Raw genomic sequence first — 17,591 nt, forward strand, 5'->3', positions numbered from 1 at the left:
TGGTGGTGATGGTGTTGATGGTGGTGGTGATGATGGTGATGGTGGTGATGGTGATGGTTTTGGTGGTGATGGTGGTGGTGGTGGTGGTGGTGATGGTGGTGATGGTGGTGGTGATGGTGGTGTGATGGTGGTGATGGTGGTGATGGTGGTGGTGATGGTGGTGATGGTGTTGATGGTGGTGGGGGGGATAGTGTTGATGGTGGTGGGGGGGATGGAGGGGTTGTATACCTCTCTAATAACATAACAATAGTCTCCAATTCTTGTGATGCTGATAGGAGCCTCATAGTATGGTGTCATTACATGTGTTGTGTGAACATTGTGAACGAGAAACGGTTCTCACTCAGAGGCACTGTGAAGAACGATGCATTTTAGTTGCCTGTAATCAACTACACTATCATGTTTTAGCTGAACAAAAGACACAATACTTACTTGACATTTGAAACCATTTTATTACTACTTGTCATTTTTTTTGATATACTGATAGTTATATACAGTAGGCAGTACACATAGTACAAGGTGATGTATCTGCACAAAAATAAGATGAGTTTGGTTATTCATAATATACACAATCCCTCATACTTGTCTATGTTATGGCCTACAAGACTGACCCAGCTTACTTCCAGAGCATCATCCAGCCATATGTACCGACTTGGGTGCCTAGCTTGGGTGGTCTTACAACCCCTGAGCAAATAAAGAAGGGTCCTTGCATTCCCAACATACAGTCGTTCTCCTTCCATGCGCCACAGTGGTAGAATGACATCTTTTCTACAACTCACTCTCTGTCTCTATGGTCCTTTCACCATGTGCTTTAAGACACTCCTCTTCACGTTGCCTTTCTTCTGTTTTTGCTCAGCTCCAAGTAATTTCACCATTAAAAACATGAAAAACAAACCTAATTGGGCTAAACTAGTAAAATAATAATCCCCGGAGTATAATAACATAATAAAACAACAGCTTTATTAACATGTCCAGGAATCAGCCTCAAAACCTTTCTTCAATGATTTAAAACACGAATCTGGACAAGTTCCCTCAGTTAAAAGCTGCTGGAGCAGAGGACATAAAAGCCCTTTTCAAACCAGATTCAGTTCTGATATTTTGGGGAACGAAGCAATGGTGTAAAATTCCCAAATAAAATGATGAGACTCAAAATGACTTGGTAAATAAAAAGTATACCATTGACCGAACATGAGTGGATAGAGAAGCCAAACCTTTTACATCAAGTGATGCGTAAGGGTTTCGCAGTTTAGAATAATTGCAATGCTCCATGATGAAGGGTTTCAATTGATCTCAGACACTGAGCTGAAGCATTCATATGTAGAATTTCTGAAATGGTAAATTAAAAGAATAAATAGCAGTAGCAGATACTAGCCTCTTTTTGGCTAAACAAAAACAGAAATGATTCCTAAAATGTAATTCTAACTTCAGCTTCAGTTTTGTTGAAAGTTGTTGAATATGCAGTTTCTTCCTAAAGCTTGATTGGTTTGTTGGTAAATTTGAATTAGCATACATTAACTATTTCACTGTACTTTCTATGCATTATTTGCAGTCAGGTCCTAGCACATGGGGCGCCCCGGGCGAGTTTATCACTTCTTTTCCGCACAGAAGACCTCATAAAGCACTCAAAATTTCCATGCACTGCTGCAATGTTTTGGGTATTTTTTCAAGTAATTTGAAACCGTATTGTACACAGTTGGAGCAAATTTGAGACCGTATAGATGCTTTTATAGCTCCCAAATAGTATTCAAGAACAAGGCCCTTGTTTTCATAATTAATTAGTCATCACAGTTGGAGTGGATGGAGCGGAGAACTACTTGGGATGGCAGTTCACTTCATTAAGTTTTTTATAGTTATTCTTTGAGGAGTAAAACTACTCTCCTAATGGTTTTTATAGTGCCTATCTTGCAGTTGTTGCTTGATTATGTTTGGCTTTCCAGTAAAGTTGAGTTATTCTAGATCGAAGAAAAAATCATGGAGGAACATTCCATTCCTTTTGATCAAAGGCAATGACTAACAGGTGGAAATGGATGGTGGAGAGAGGATGGCGCAAGACGCCAAAACAGTTTTATTGTGGGTACTCACTTCCTTTTCCCAATTGAATAAATACATTAACTACTAATTTAAATGAAAGCCAAATCCAGCTTAATTACAAACATCAACATTTTTGTACGCTCAGTATTGTGAACAATGCATCTAGGGAACGTGTTTTGAGTGTGATCACTGGAGGTTGAAGAAGTCAAACTTGAGCTTAATCTTTAAATGAAGAAGAAATGAATGAGTATTAAACTATTTGATTCTATAGCCCTAGTGGTGCTATAATTTTTTATGGGTGAATGTCTGCAGGATGTTACCAATGCGACTTGACGCATAATGGCTCCACGCAACACATTGAAGAGTTGCAAAAAAACGACTGTAAATAGAGTGTATTTTTCTCATAAGTGATCATGTTCAATAGGGTACGTCTTCCAGTTGTACCACACTGTATGGCAGAACTGCAACAAGGTCAAAGGGGAATCTCTATCAAAGAATATTGATATGCTGAAGGGACAGATGTCAGCCTTAGGTATAGCATCAATACATTTAATAGATAGAAATCCATTCTCAAGCGTCAACAAACAAAGCCAGGACATTTTATGTCTATTGTCTATTGTCTATTGTTTTAGACACTGGGGTTAATCTGTCTCGAATGCACAAGCAAAGAAGTTCAGAAGACAAGTTCTCACATTTCTCCAAAGAATAGAAGTTACATACAGTACATAGTTTACAGTAAAGTAAACTCCTTCCCTTCCCACATGACATGATACATGTACATAATTGCCATCATTTCTTGTCTTACCTTCTCGCTATATGCGGATCTATACAATCCCAAATGACTCTGTTTGTCTCTAACCCAAACAGATGTACAAGAATGACTAGTTAAGTGGACCCCTGAGTGACCAGGACCAAGGCAGCTTTAATGCTCCACATACGGTAGTAACTTCTATCTGCTGACTCTCTTCCATACATATTGGAGCTATTCAATTCAGTGGCTTACACCCATCCCAAAATGTTCCAAAAAAAAACATGAACATTTGCATCACGGTTTTACAGTTTAAAGAATGGGAAGAAGGTTAAACATATAATGGAATTGAAAAAGTATGAATAAGTGTGATTTCATGAAAAAGTTGGAAATAGGTAGGAACGTGAATTGCATCACCTGTCATTTAAAGAGCATTCAGGGGAAGGTTGGTTTCAAAACACTTGATTTACCATGAAGATAAATAAACAAAATATGATATACAAGCCATATATTGTTTATCAATGTCCTGCATAATCACAGTTGAAAAGGGTAACAGAATAAATCATTATTTGAAGAGATTATCTTTAATTGTTGAATCTTTGGAAGCAGTACATTATGTGAAAAGCAGAATTTTACCAAATTCATTGTTTAATGAATGTATATTTTGCATTCCTAGGGCACATCATATTTTCATTTTGAAATTAAAACCAACTTTCCACTGAATGTTATTTATAAGTAAGGTGATACAACTGGAGGTAATGTGGCTACATAATAACCCTCAAGGCTCAATATTGTCCATATTTGGTATTCTCAGACACAGAAGTTCATAGTTTTTTTTTCTTTCTGTTAGTTTACTTCACCCCTCTGTTTGCTTGTCCATTCTCATCTGCTTCATCTGCAGGCTACTGTCACTTCAGACAGCAAACATGTCATCTTTTGACAACTGATACCATAGCAGGAAGTTGCATAACATTATTGTGTCTGCTCAGTAATCTGATTGGTTCATTCGGGGGAAGGGGTTGTGTCCGGTCATTGGGGGTGATTTCATTACATTTCCTGTGGGGTGAAGAGTAGAATGATGAACAGTGTGTAATAAGAAAGATCTGACATAAAATGACCAACAGAATGTCCTTCAATGACTTCAGATAGGGTGAATTCGGGGCTCATCAGAGCTTCCTGATTGACTAGTGCCCTGACCCTTTCTGTGACACAACACCAATCACGTTTTGTGATTTCAGTCACATAACATCCATGCAAAACCTAGGGTAAAAGTTCTGTGGACTAGACATTGTCATAGCAGGGAAGAAAACGCTCTGGAGTTTAGGTGTCCCACATTACCCAATGTCCCAGATTACCCAAATTCACCCTACACTTAAAAGGTACTTAAGGACTTAAAATAAAGTCTTGCAGGTCTTATTATATTAAAAAAGTACACACATGACAGGTATTGTACCAGCTGGAGTTCAGATGGGGTTTGTCTAAGGATCTCATCCCTTATACCTCTTGTTTACAACGTTGTTTAATGATATGAATGGATTGCATCTGGCAGCAGTTGCAATTTTGTCTTGCTAGCCCCTGCTTGTAGTGTAGTTCTTGATGAGAGTTGGTGGTTGTGTCATGGAAGGCATGTGTCAGTTCGTATTAACACCTGTGTTCATTGTGGAAGAGCCCAGGGTAGGCTCACTGCCTAGATGGGTGGGTGATGGCATCACTTTCCAGTCGGCTGTTGGTTATCAACAGTTCTGGCCTACGAGGTCATACAGTATTCTATACATTCACATTTAGTCATTTAGCACACACTCTTATCCAGAGCGACTTACAGTAAGTACAGGGACATTCTCCCCAAGGCAAGTACGGTGAAGTGCCTTGCCCAAGGACTCAACGTCATTTTGTACGGTCGGAATCGAACCGGCAACCTTCTGATTAATACACCGATTCCCTAACCACTCAGACATCTGACCTCACGACTATACTTTACATGGACAGGTGCACACACCTACACTCACATGGAAACCCTTGTTCTTCCACACAAAAACATGAAGGCTTTGAAAGACACAACAATTCACACGTCAAGTAAGCACATGAACACAACCATACCCCAATCCTACATCTAAACATGGCAATGCTTTTATCATTGACCTGTCGTGAGTGAAAAGACCAAGATTATTCAACGACACTGTGGTAGTGTCATTGTCATCAACCAAGTGAATGTATACAGTATTTAAAAATCCCAAAGCAAGCTTGTTGACCCTGACAAACATTTTACTTTTTTGCAACACGTAATGGGGTGCTGCCAAACTAGACTTATTTTAACAAGTATTCAATAAAGGAATTCAATAAGGCAATATTTTAGTCTAATAAACTGCCAAAACTGTGGCCTTTATAGTAAACATTTTTTATCAAGATGAAAAACAAAATGAACTTGCCTATTGTATTCCACTTAGTAAAAGGTCATGCATTTGAGTAGAACCAATGGTGGATGCAGAGCACTACAATCTGTATTCATGGTTACTGTTGGAAGGTCTGTGCGCCTGCGTTCCTTTTGCGTTTTGAAAGACTGTACTCGCAAATATATAAGTGTTTCACATTTAGCTGTAAAGAGTAGAGAAATCGTACACACCAGCATATGTATACTAGAAAACACATTGACTTTATTCTGTTTCTTGGTTTGTGTAGTTGACTTTTCTGCAGTACTCTACTCAGTGGATTGTAATCCAAGATGACTGTTCAGTAATTATGTATTGTATAGTAGGTGGCTTGTGATATCTCGACATGGGAGATTGATGCTGTATTGGTTAAGTGTAAAATAGACAAATTGACTGCTATATTCAAAGAGACTCAGCTGCATGCTGTACACAATGTTTGGGAAACCTCTAAGCTTGTAAGTACCGGAAACTGGTACTACAGGGTTCAAAAAGATTTGTGTAGCAACTTAAAAAGTATGGTAAAGCAACCTAACTTTCATCATTGAGAGGTTTCCTTCTTTTAAGAGAGATGCATACTGATATATTATGGGTGTATTGTCCATCTTGGGTCTGTAAATCTGTATTTAGTGGTTCTTTCAAGAAGCACTGGTTAGTTTTTTTCTGGACCTGTGTGCAAAAAAAAGGATAATCAAAATGTTTCCCAAGAGGGTTGGAATTGGCATCTTGTAGTTTGTAGGTTAAGGGGATGTTGTCAAGGGAGGCTCTACATTTTGTATTGTCCTTTTTCGGGAGTTGCGATTTTCAAAGGTTAGGTTGAGGAATGACTATGCCAGGAGGTGGAATGGTCTTTGAAACCTCAGTCTAATGGCTTTTTTTTTCTTCAATCAACTACGAGTTGCATTAAGCCTTCAATTTCTATTGAGGCAAGATGAGTTAAGGTGTGTACAAGTCTGATAGACAGCCCTTTGGGTAATAAGACAATGACACAGTTCTTATTCTATCTCTGGATTGAGGACAGATCACTATAATTATTCTTTATCTCTCAGGACCGTGACTCGGCCTGCTTTCTCTCAATATGAGCACCCTACACATGAAGTCATGAGAAAACACACTGATGGACATGTGTAACAGAAAGTACCGCTCACTGAAAATACCTGCTTTATTACTGATATTTTTTGTCCACACGACATACCACGAACATACCTTCAAAGGTGTGAGGGTGGAGATCAGAAAGCAGAGTACTTTTTGTTTCACAAATATCTTAAGTGCCAAAGTTGCAGGTCTGTCAGTCAAAGAAGCATTTGGTTTGACAGTGCACCTGTATCACTTTCTCTCTAACTATCTTTCATTTTTCAGCTCCTTCTTTCTCTATGTATATCTGTCTTCCTATCTATTTCTCTCTTTCTCTTGCTCTTACACACATACACATACACACACGCACACACACACACACAGTCACACCTACACACACACACACAAACACACACACACACACACACAAACTCTTAGTCCCATTCATTTATATATTCCACACTCAGCACATTGAATATCACCTTCACAGATAGGTTGACAGGGCAGAGCTACACATCAGAATGAGAAGTTAGCAGACACTGGTACTCTGTGTCTCATTTACTATACATTTTATTCAAGCCCCGAGTGGGGAGAGTTTTGCGGTAAAACTTGGAGAATTGCTGTGTTGCTGGGTCGAGTATCGGAGTGAAACGAGTGGATGGAAAACTGCACTGTACTGTGCAGGTCCTTTAACAAGCAGAGCCCAACTCGGCGATACTGGCAGTGGAGTAATTCCATCCACCCTACTGCTCTAGCATCCTGGAGCATGGGTGAAACAAGGAGAGAGGAAGAGAGAGGAGGGGGGGGGGGGGGGGAGAGGTTCGTGGCACATAATAGTGGGGTAAGGAGAGAGGGCGATGTAGTAAATGACAGAAAGCGATATATCTGGTAGATAGTAAAACACTACAGAGGGTATGGAGAGATAGAGCATGATATGAAAAACGGGGTACAGTCATAGGATGAGTGTGCAAGGAGAGATCATTTTTTGTGAGAGGGAATGCAACTGAGGGCTGAGAGAGAGGGAGACGGGAATAGAGAGGAAGCGAGAGGGAGCCAGTAAGAGAGGAATGGGCAGTGTAGGAGTGGGGGGACTAAGAGACAGATGGGTGGAAGGAGGAGGGGAAGAGATGGATGGCTAGGGGAGGAAAAGAGGAGAAAGGCTGCCAGGGAGTTACTGGGAAAGTTGGACTTCATTTTGATTCGTTGTAAGGTGATCGCTACGTTGGTTGTAAAGTTCAATATTTCAGTTTATTTCCACGGTCCGTTCATGCAAATGGCTTGGCTTGTGAATATATCTGTGCATCCCATTTTTTGTATTGGTGAAATACATCTTCTGTCATCATATCCTACCGATTTATGTGTGGTAGTATGTTGATGGTAATTTTAACTGTGGTATCTGTGGATGTGTTTGAGACAGAGTTGTATAAGAATTGGATTACCAATATATGTCTCAGCGCCAACTTATGTTATATGGTTTATATATAGAGAGATTGAAAGAAAAAAAGAGAGGGGGAGGGAGAGAGAACGAGAGAGAGAGAGAGAGAGAGAGAGAGAGAGAGAGAGAGAGAGAGAGAGAGAGAGAGAGAGAAGAGAGAGAGAGGGAGGTATAAGTCAGTATTTCATGGATGGCTGGGTTGCTATGGGAACAAGATGTGGGCTCCCTTTTCCCAAAAAAGTGTCCTCCTTCCCTTTTTTCTTCTCTCACTATCACTTAATTTCTCTCTCTCCTTCTCCTCGGCATCCACAGCTCTTCACCTCTCTTCTCTTCCTTTCCCAATTGCATCCCACTACATACCTCTTCGCCCCCTCTCTTTCACTCTCGTCTATCATCCATCCATTTTCCCCTCCCACTCATTCCCCCCCCCCACCCCCCCCCCCCACTTTTGCCCTGTCCATCTCCCTCTTTGCTGTCTTCCATTACTTATCCGTCCTCTCTCTTTCCCTCTTTCTCTCATCTCTCTTTCTCCCTGTCTCTGATCATCTGTCTCTTTAACACTCACTTATATTCTATTCTTTTCTCGGTTGTCATGGCGATAGGCTGGGGGCGTGAGGGAGAGAGCGCGAGCAAGCGAGAGTGGGTGTTTCGGAAGTGACATCTCTTGGGCAGTAACCTTGTTTCCTGTGTGTGGAGTTGGGGGGCGGATTCACTCGCTAGAGTGCAGCAACAGTGACGCCGTGTGGACAAATGGGTGAGAATGGGAAGCCCGGAACGTGCCGTACAAGGGCTGGGTGAATGATCGGATAGGTGAGGATACACATGCGCGCACACACACACACACACACACACAGACACAAATCCACATTCCCATCCACAGTGCAGGCACATCTGTGGCATATGAGACACACTGACACTTCCAATGGAGGCAGAGGAACACCCAAGCGCACACACAGGTTGTGGTTTCAAACACACAACCATACACAAACACGGCCTGTTTAGAAACACACACGCTCACACACACACCCTTGGGAATGATGGTGTGGTCAGTGTCTAAGCAGGGACACGCCTACTTCAATGACCTTTGCAACATCCATTCGAAGCTAACCGAGCAGGTGTGCAATGTACCATGGTCAAATGATATGCGCAAAGTTGAATCCAACCATCTGCTATTTCAGCAGGAAGCCTCTTCCTTGTGGCAAATAGTGACACATCTCTGACATTTGTTGTCCCTCCTGACTCGTCACAGACATATTTCAAGCTCTGAGTCACTCCTTTTCAAACCACAGCACTGCATTCTCAATCCCACGCCACCATATACAATCGTACAGTACATCTAGCCTAGCAACACCATCACTGAATTCATTTGTTCACCTTTTGTCTCATGCCAATTAGCAGTTGCACCTTCCCAGGACTGAGAATATCAATGCCTATGAACGGATGAAATGCTGCCTTTTGGTTTCGCCTCGAAAGTAACTGCGGACACGCTTGTGCCAGAGCACATTATATGCCTCGGGCTGCCTTAGGATATTGCATGCTTATTTTTAGCGCTTTTTTGTAGCTCAGCGATGTGTATAAATCAACATTACCCCTGTTGGGTTCAGTAATGACAATGTTGAGCAGAGCTGACCAGTCATCCGATTGATGCTCAGACTTTCTTTGCAAACTGCAAAGAAAAGCAGAAAAGGGGAGAGAGTCCACACAGAGAGGAGAGATAGGGAGATAGAGAGAAACTGCAAACGTATCTCCTTTTGTTATTCATAACATTGAAATGAAATGACACCCCTGAGTGTCTTACCCCCACCTCGAGTAGAGCAGGGCAGACGTATTTTACTCCCCCAAATTCTGGCCAGTTTTCACAAGCCCTAATGATCTGACACAGAGGAGGAGGTAATGTAGCTACAGCACACAGCCTGGTGGCATGAGTCACTGACGTCCCCAGTGTTTTGCCTCCGTTTTATGACTTTGGTCCAGGGAAGCTCAATGACTGCAAAGTTTAGTGGCCAAAGTTATTGTTTCATATTCTGAAGTATCGTACAATATTTAGAGGAAACTGGGGTGTGTTGTGTGACCTTTGGCCTTTTGGGAAAAACAAATGAAGTCTCAATGGTCACCATATGCATTGAATTTACAGTATGGCATGCATTTACATGTACATACATTATTTCCTTTCCACTCAAACAAAGCCGTAAATTTTTTACAATGCAGATGTCGGATACACACTGTAGTTATAAATCTGCTCAATGGCTTTTTAGCTCTAGGACATGTTCTTCATGTCATCCTTTGAACACAAAGTTTGAATACACTGTCCTATATTCATGGCCTTGATTTTTTTTGTTCGTCATTCTTTCAAAACATGATGTTAAAGTAACTCAATATCCTTAGGCTAACTAAGGGAGAATTGTCACTGTATGTGCATGTCCATGGGTGAAATGAGTGAGGTTGAAATCAAGTTACATTTTATCTTCCAATGATTCATAGCCTTGAAAATGGCACTGCAATCCAGTTTATTAAGTTTAGCTTGTTACTCATGTATTTTTCAAAAGCAGCCAGATTTATAATTAAACAGGATTGCAAAGCACAAACTCAGCTTTTACCTTTTACAATTAGACAGATAGCCTTTTGTGCCTTGTATTTCGGCTTGGCATGTTCAGAACTGTTTACAACGTGATTGGAGAATTTCAGAAACACTTATTAGCTGAAAGATATTGCATTGCAATGCAATGGGTCATAGTGACTGGTTTGCCGTCAAAGAGACAGTGTGGTGTGTTAGTAGTAAGTGTGCTGCCACCTGAGCCCAAGTCGGGACCTGCATCAGTCATCTTCTAGAGTTCATTTCCCTCCTCAAACACGATCAGCTGTCTGGCGACATAAACCAAAAAGGTTAAAGGTCTCTTGGTGTTGACTGAGGACAGTGTAACTGCTCATACTCAGCCTGGAAAGGGTCAGATCAAGTGCAGTGTCTGGCATGTGTTGAGTTGACAGCTTGTATTCTCAAATAGTGTGTGAACACAGTTGTTGTGAGGTGTGAGGAACTACAGAATGTCTCTTTGGTTGACTCATTGTGGCTGACTTGTTACAGACTTGTTTAAAGAGTGGGTTCTTGGGAGTGGGGGTGTCTGTGAATTCTAGCACAAGGTAGGATAGAGTATGAACATTTGGTATCTTGGTTAAAAAGTGAGTGATATAGTCGGGAAGTGTTGAAGAGAAGCGCTAGCTTAGCTACTCGTTTCTTTAGGGATGGATATAAGGATGTCATCTACGAAAACAAGGGAGAACGGTGACGTAAAAAGAGTCCCTAGGAAGAAGACAGGTGAAGAGACGAGAGTGAGACAGTTGAAACGGAGAGAGCGCTGGAGACAGACAGAGGGGTGGAGAGAGGGAGCCGACCGAGTGGAGAGTTCAAGAAAGAGTGACGCGGAGAAGCGAGGAAAGGAGAACGAAGAGAGATGGAGTAAAAGAAAAAGGGCCGTGGCCCGGTTCTTTCTGAGCGACCGAGCATTCCTGCCGACGGTACCAGCCAGACCTTGGCTAATCCACTCCAGCAGTTGTAGCGGTTCAGCAAGCCTCTTCTACTCCTCCTGGTGCCTCGATCCTTCTGCATCAGGATGTCAGGCCTGTCTAAAGAATTGTCAGTCTGTTTCTGCCATCTGTGAAAAGAGATGGGGGGGGGGGGGGGGGGGGGGGGGTGAAGGGAGGCAGAGAGGAGGTGGTTAGGCAGGGAGGCTGGGGACAAATGAGGACACACAAACAGCTTTGAGGCCCAGGGGAGGGAAATAGGAGGCGGTGAATGTGATATGATATTGTGACCAATCAGTTGGTCACAATATTTATAATGACATGATGAGATTCATGCCAATTTAAGTCTAACCATATAAATAAAATCTCTTCAAAAAATCTCAAAATCAGAATGGCATCAAAGGTGACAAGATGCGTTGATGGACAAAGCAAATGGAATGGGCAGGAACATCTGACAGTGACCACCTGAAAACTGCATGTGACACAACCCTTCCACAAGTCACCCCTGTCTGACCTCGCCTTCTCTTCCTCACTCTCTCTCCCCTCCCTATCCCACTCTCTCCTTCCTCTCTCTCTCTCCTCCCTATCCCACTCTCTCCTTCCTCTCTCTCCCCAGATGCGAGGTGTGCCGTCCCCCCCTCCTACCGCTCCCACGCCCAGTCCTTCAACCACGCTCCCTCCTACGATCGTCCTGGCTGGAACCCCCGTCTCTGTGTGATTTCCGGAAATCAGCTCTACATGTTGGACCAGGAGGAGGTACTTCCTGCACAGCATCACTCATACTGCTTGATAAAACAAGACCAACCTCACACAACAACTGCAATAGCATGCGATGCAAACTCCCATGTTAAGTCCAAAGGAGATACCCATTACACCATCATCTCTGCTTATACTGATAACACTAGACTGTTCATTCTTATATTCTATATGCTACAATGGGAGTGGGTTGCAGTAGATTCGCCAGAAAGACATATAAACCACAGAAGATCCTGTTTTCTAAGGACACATACTATTGTATGACTGTTGACCTGACGCCTGTTATACACTGTTGACACACTGTTGGACATTGGACATGGGTTAGCAATAGTATATGGTGTTGCAGACAGGATAATGCCACAATATCCCGATGCCACTTGCTAACTCAACAATGGACCCCATTATACAGTGTCTTTAAATTACATTTCATCTAGTTTAGACCAGGAGGGGGTACTATTCCTCTGTGTCTCTTAACGTAGGAAACTCCCAGGTCGAGAATATAGACGTATACCACTACCCACTCTTCCCAGCAGAATATAAAGGCCAATATGACAGGGTACATTTAGACAACTAATAGCGTATTACAGCATACTAATTATATTGCTATTCAATTTCATTTGCAATATATTACGTGTAAAAGGATGTGAGTGAGAAGGACTGTGTATCTGTCCTGCATTAGGAGAGTGTATAGCTGCCAACAGTATCTTTCATTCTTGTCACTCAAAAGGATAAAGGACCTTGTGGTCCTGATAAGAGCCTGTTCTGCTCTGGAGGGATGAGAAAGAGAGCCCAGGTCAATTAATCAAAGGCCTATCCCTGTCTAATTGTGCCAATAAGGGAGCAGCTGTAAATGGATCGGAGGCAGGCTTGATGCGCTGATAGCCATCACCTTGGAGAGGATGAGAGGCGTTAAATATTCATGCCTGTCACTCACCTCATGTGGCGCACACTAGCAAGCGGACCTCTCTCTCTCCCCCCCTTGCTCTGTCTCTCTCCCCCCCCCCCTTGCTCTCTCTCTCTCTGGCTTGCTGTCTTTGCTTTTTCTCTCTCTTATACACATTAAATCTATTTTAGTCCAATATGAATGCTTTAGCCGCATCCAAAAAGCAATCTCTTGTCACTGTAGCACAGATAAAGGGAAACGGCACAGCCCCACTCTTTCTCCTGCATCCTCCCAACCCTTGTGGTCTCCCTCCCATACTATTTCCCAGTTCACCTCTGTTTTCTCTCTCTCTCTCTCTCTCTCTCTCTCTCTCTCTCTCTCTCTCTCTCTCTCTCTCTCTCTCTCTCTCTCTCTTTCTCTTTCTCTCTCTGTCTCTCTCTCTCTCTCTCTCTCTTCAGAAGCCACTCTGTCCGTAGTAGCTGCCTCTCTCTTGCCCTCTCTCCTTTTCTTTTTCTCTTTCCCACTGTCTCACTCTTTCCCGCTCTCTCCCCATCCTGCCTCCTCACCTCCATCTCCCTCCCTCCCACCCTGCTTCTCACTGGGGTGACTGGCAGGAGCGTTTGGCCGTCCCTCAGGCCTGCTGTCTCATCGTTCTCCTCGTCCCCTTTCCCATTCATATGCCACTCTGGGTTCGTTTTGTGAATAGTACCAGTCACATTTCCAAGGTCCTGAGGGGGATAACTTCACTGGGAGCTCAGGTGCTCCTCCAAGCAAATCCTCTGTAAAAATGTTCTGGAAGGGTCCATGACAAAATATATAGGGCTCGTCTTCTTATTGAGATTGTGTTTACATATGGCCTTGTTCACTTTGTACCAGGCCAATCTTATAAAGCATAGATAGAGGAAGATGATAAATCTAATATAATTCCCATCTATAATATTCTGACATAATAAGTGTAGAACCCTACAATACATTTCCACCCTATATCTATAATATCTCTAATAAAATTAAAAACAATGTTTTTATACATTTTTTCTTGTCCTCAAACATGTGCCTGAATGACTGGATGATAAAATGAAGATACACTTTCTCCAATCAGATTGCCTTTCCACCTCAGCACCTGTGGGGGGAGTGAGAGGGCCAACAGTCATGGTGGGCCCTAGCCCCTCCCCCATTTCTTCACACTAACATGAGGTGACAGAGCTCTGCATTGGGTGCACCAATGCCACGCACCAGTGCCCTGTCCCCAGTCATTTGCCTATGCAGGCACAGTTCCCCAACTGTGCCAGCGTAATGCATGCATTACAGGGCTTTGGGCTGTGTCAGCCTGGCATAGCACTCGTGTCGCACAAGCTTACTAGCATCCACATTAGCAGGCTACAGTCATTCAGAGCTACATTAGCGAGCTACAGCAATTCAAAATAAGAATTGATCTCTTGGTATGAGAAGCCATAGCATTGCATTACAAGCTACCATGTTGGTGGTGGCTGCATCCACAGTATGAGTGTATCAGTCTTGATACTGTAAATTAATTAAGTAGTGCCATTCAACAAATGAAGCCGAAGTGCATTGGTGGATAGCCTATAGCTACATGTGTCACATAACATGACATGGCTCATGAGTAGTTCCTTCTTTTTTTCTCCACATGCCTAACCCTTGGGAGCCTATTTGGAAACGGGAGTGTGTGTTGGGTAATTGTGTTAGACACACAGAGGTGGAGAGGGAGTTAGAGATGAGAGACACATTCTTTGATATACAAAGATGGCTAAATGCTGGCTAAGAAAAGTCCCTTTGTGAGAAAGAGCTGTTTAGCTTGCTAGCTGCTGCATTGTTGACATTTGAATAACCATTACACTCAACTCAAACCAATTCTAAAAGGTCAATCGGCGCATATCTGGGCTTATAAACTGTCTGTAATCACAGCAATTTTATGAATTTGCTTACCATCTGGATAGTGTATGTAGCCTAGCTGGTCTTGAATAGCAACACCCTGGATATCCTACATACAATCTTAAATATGTGCCACTTGTCATCTTCAGAAGAGCACAAAATATCAGATGTTGATAATCTTCAAAGGAACTTGAAAGGACTTATCATTGTGGGCTGTTCCGGAAGATCGAAGTCATTGAAGCACCTGAAGCAGAGGAATGGAAGATTTCCATACAAATATTGTGTGTCTACTGTTCATTTGTGTGGGATATCACACATACTGTTGGGACAAGCTCTCACGTCCTTCATGCTTTTAACAAAGGAGCATTGAATTTACTGTAACCAATGTTAGTTTTAGGTACTCGAATACTTGAACAAGAAATAGTAACAAAATACTGTATGTTACCTTGCGATGCTTTAAGAAAAGAGAACTGTCAACTAATGGTTAGGTGGTCAGTAAATACAGTTTTAACTGTTTCGTTTGAAACTGGTTGCTGTAGCCAATGCCTGAGGTCAGGTGTGATAACGTCTGCCAGTGATAGGACATTATTGAAGGACTGAAGGACAGACAGTGCTGTTGGCCAGCCTTGGCAGCTGTCATGTTAGCCAGAGATACAAGGCTGGTGTTTGTGTGTGTGTGTGTGTGTGTGTGTGAGAGAGTGAGTGTTCGTGACAGGGGCAGAGGTAGGGACCCAGCCGGTGTTTGATCACTGCCCCGTTAAGGGGTAATGGATTACACACCTGCCGCTTCACCACCCTTCTCCAGCACACACACACACACACCACCACCAACATATTCTCCCACCCCTCACAGCTGGGCCTGTGGAGGCAGCAGTGACATATGGGCCAGCCAGCCTGCAGCATCACTCAGTGCTCTGTGCCAGGCTGAAACCCCCTTTTCCCTCAGATCTATGGCTTCCGTTCTCCCCCTTCCTCTCCCGGACCTTTCCCACCATCCGCTCCCCCCTCTGTGCTGCAGAACAGTCATATGTCTAGTGCAGTCACACCCATTGTTACTTCTACGCGCCTTCTAATAGATCATTCAAATAGAATGTCTGTCTATTGATGGTGGGAATTCAGTTGAACTTATTTACGGTAATTCAATTTACCTTATCTCTAAATTACTTTTAGAAGCATTCATGGAAGGTTAAGTCCATCCCAATATTCAATTAACTGCTCAGAAGAATTCAATTGCTTGTAATGTCAGCAAACACGAATGCCAAGTCTAACAAGCATTACAATCATTGGTGAACAGGTATGTGCATTGTATATTTATTTATATGAAAGCCGCATGACATACATGCAAGACGAGCAACGTGGAAACCAATTACTGCACTTTCCCCTGCTCCTGGAAGCGTCCAGTTATATGCCCCATCTCTCTCTGTTTTTGTCTGCCAGCCTCCAAGTCCTTGGTGCCCACTTATGCCAGCGTGGGAGCCTAGGCCGTGTCATGTCTCCAGCTGCAGCCCCCACTGTTCTTACCATGCCCCCCAACCAATCATGTGTGGCCACAAACTGCTAAAAATAGCACCCAGGTGTACCCCCACCTACTCATGACCAGGAGGAATGTGACGAGGAGTGTTTAGAAGAAAGGGAATCTGGGTTTTCTTCATGCGTCATACTCACTGTGATGAATTACCCTTGTTGGAAGAACAGGAGGGGGGAGGAGGTTGTTGGGCTAAACTACGTTCAAGTGGATGTCATTGGGGGAAATTACCATGTTTAGCCCACTGTGATAGGCTGGTATTGAGGTTGAGAAGCGTATTCAAGAATTTGTTGAAGAAACCGCTCTATTTAAGAAAGGTTTGAGGCTGTCTACTTAGGTTTAGTTTTTGAATATACCGTAACTCTTTTAACTGTTCTTATAGGTGCAAAAAAATATGCCTACCCATAGTGCACTCTTTGAAACCAGTGGCAGATACATCCTGTCTCAGGGGAACAAAATACCTGCTTGTTGTCCAGAACACATGTTATGTAACCCTCCCACAACTGTTCAGTGGCTGGGAAATGCAGCCCTCACTGTACAATAACAGTTAGGTATTTATAACACGGCTGAAAACACCATTACTATTGGATGAATGTGTCCCTACTTTTTTGAATGATGACAAAAATTATCTATGCATGTCACCTCACCACACTGTGCAAGTTTGTAAACCTTGTGTTAAAAATAATGTTTATTTATTTTATAACAATTTTAAATTTAAGATACACATAGAGAAAATCAATTATAATGGTTCTGTGATTTTTGGATGTTTCATAAATCAATTGAATTTACTTTGCTTGTGTTAGCTAGTCATATACAGTATGTTTGTGTGCCAATCCCAACATATCTAGACCTATTGGGGCACTCTACATAAAAGGATCTGGATATTGCCAGTTAACCTGAAGTAAGTTGAATTATACTAACAGGCGTTAAAATGCAGTGTGACACATTGTTAACACAGAGCTCACAGAATATCATTAAAAAAACATAACAAGCAAAGCGAAGCTACTCAGTGCATAATTGTTCAAATAAAGGGGCAGGCAAGTCAATAAAGAAACATACTCTTTAATGCTTGAAGTGGACTCATAAAAAATAGATGTTTATATATATTTTTCATTGAGGAACGCACATCGTAATTTCTTTGCAAGTAGCAATATGTCTGTGCGCTGCAAGCCATGCATCACACACAGTTTCAGTGCTAGGGAGCACTAAGTGGATAAAGGAAGTGCAATCAAATACACACCCTTGATTGATGGTGTGCGTATCTGCGATTACTTATTATATAAGAGATAAACACAAACAAGATGGATCCT

The 17,591-nt window shown here is 42.5% G+C and overlaps 1 protein-coding gene across 1 annotated transcript in view; it reads left to right on the forward strand.

Annotated features, from left to right (window-relative positions):
* The window catches only part of syngap1b (synaptic Ras GTPase activating protein 1b), a 70,064-nt gene that overhangs the window by 5,622 nt on the left and 46,851 nt on the right, over nucleotides 1-17,591 (forward strand). Inside the window, exon 2 of the mRNA XM_047041185.1 lies at nucleotides 11,844-11,983. Coding sequence (XP_046897141.1) covers nucleotides 11,844-11,983 — 140 coding nt within the window. The remainder of the gene's footprint in view (nucleotides 1-11,843; nucleotides 11,984-17,591) is intronic.

This window comes from Hypomesus transpacificus, chromosome 2 (assembly GCF_021917145.1).
Source record: "Hypomesus transpacificus isolate Combined female chromosome 2, fHypTra1, whole genome shotgun sequence".
Classification (NCBI taxonomy): domain Eukaryota; kingdom Metazoa; phylum Chordata; class Actinopteri; order Osmeriformes; family Osmeridae; genus Hypomesus; species Hypomesus transpacificus.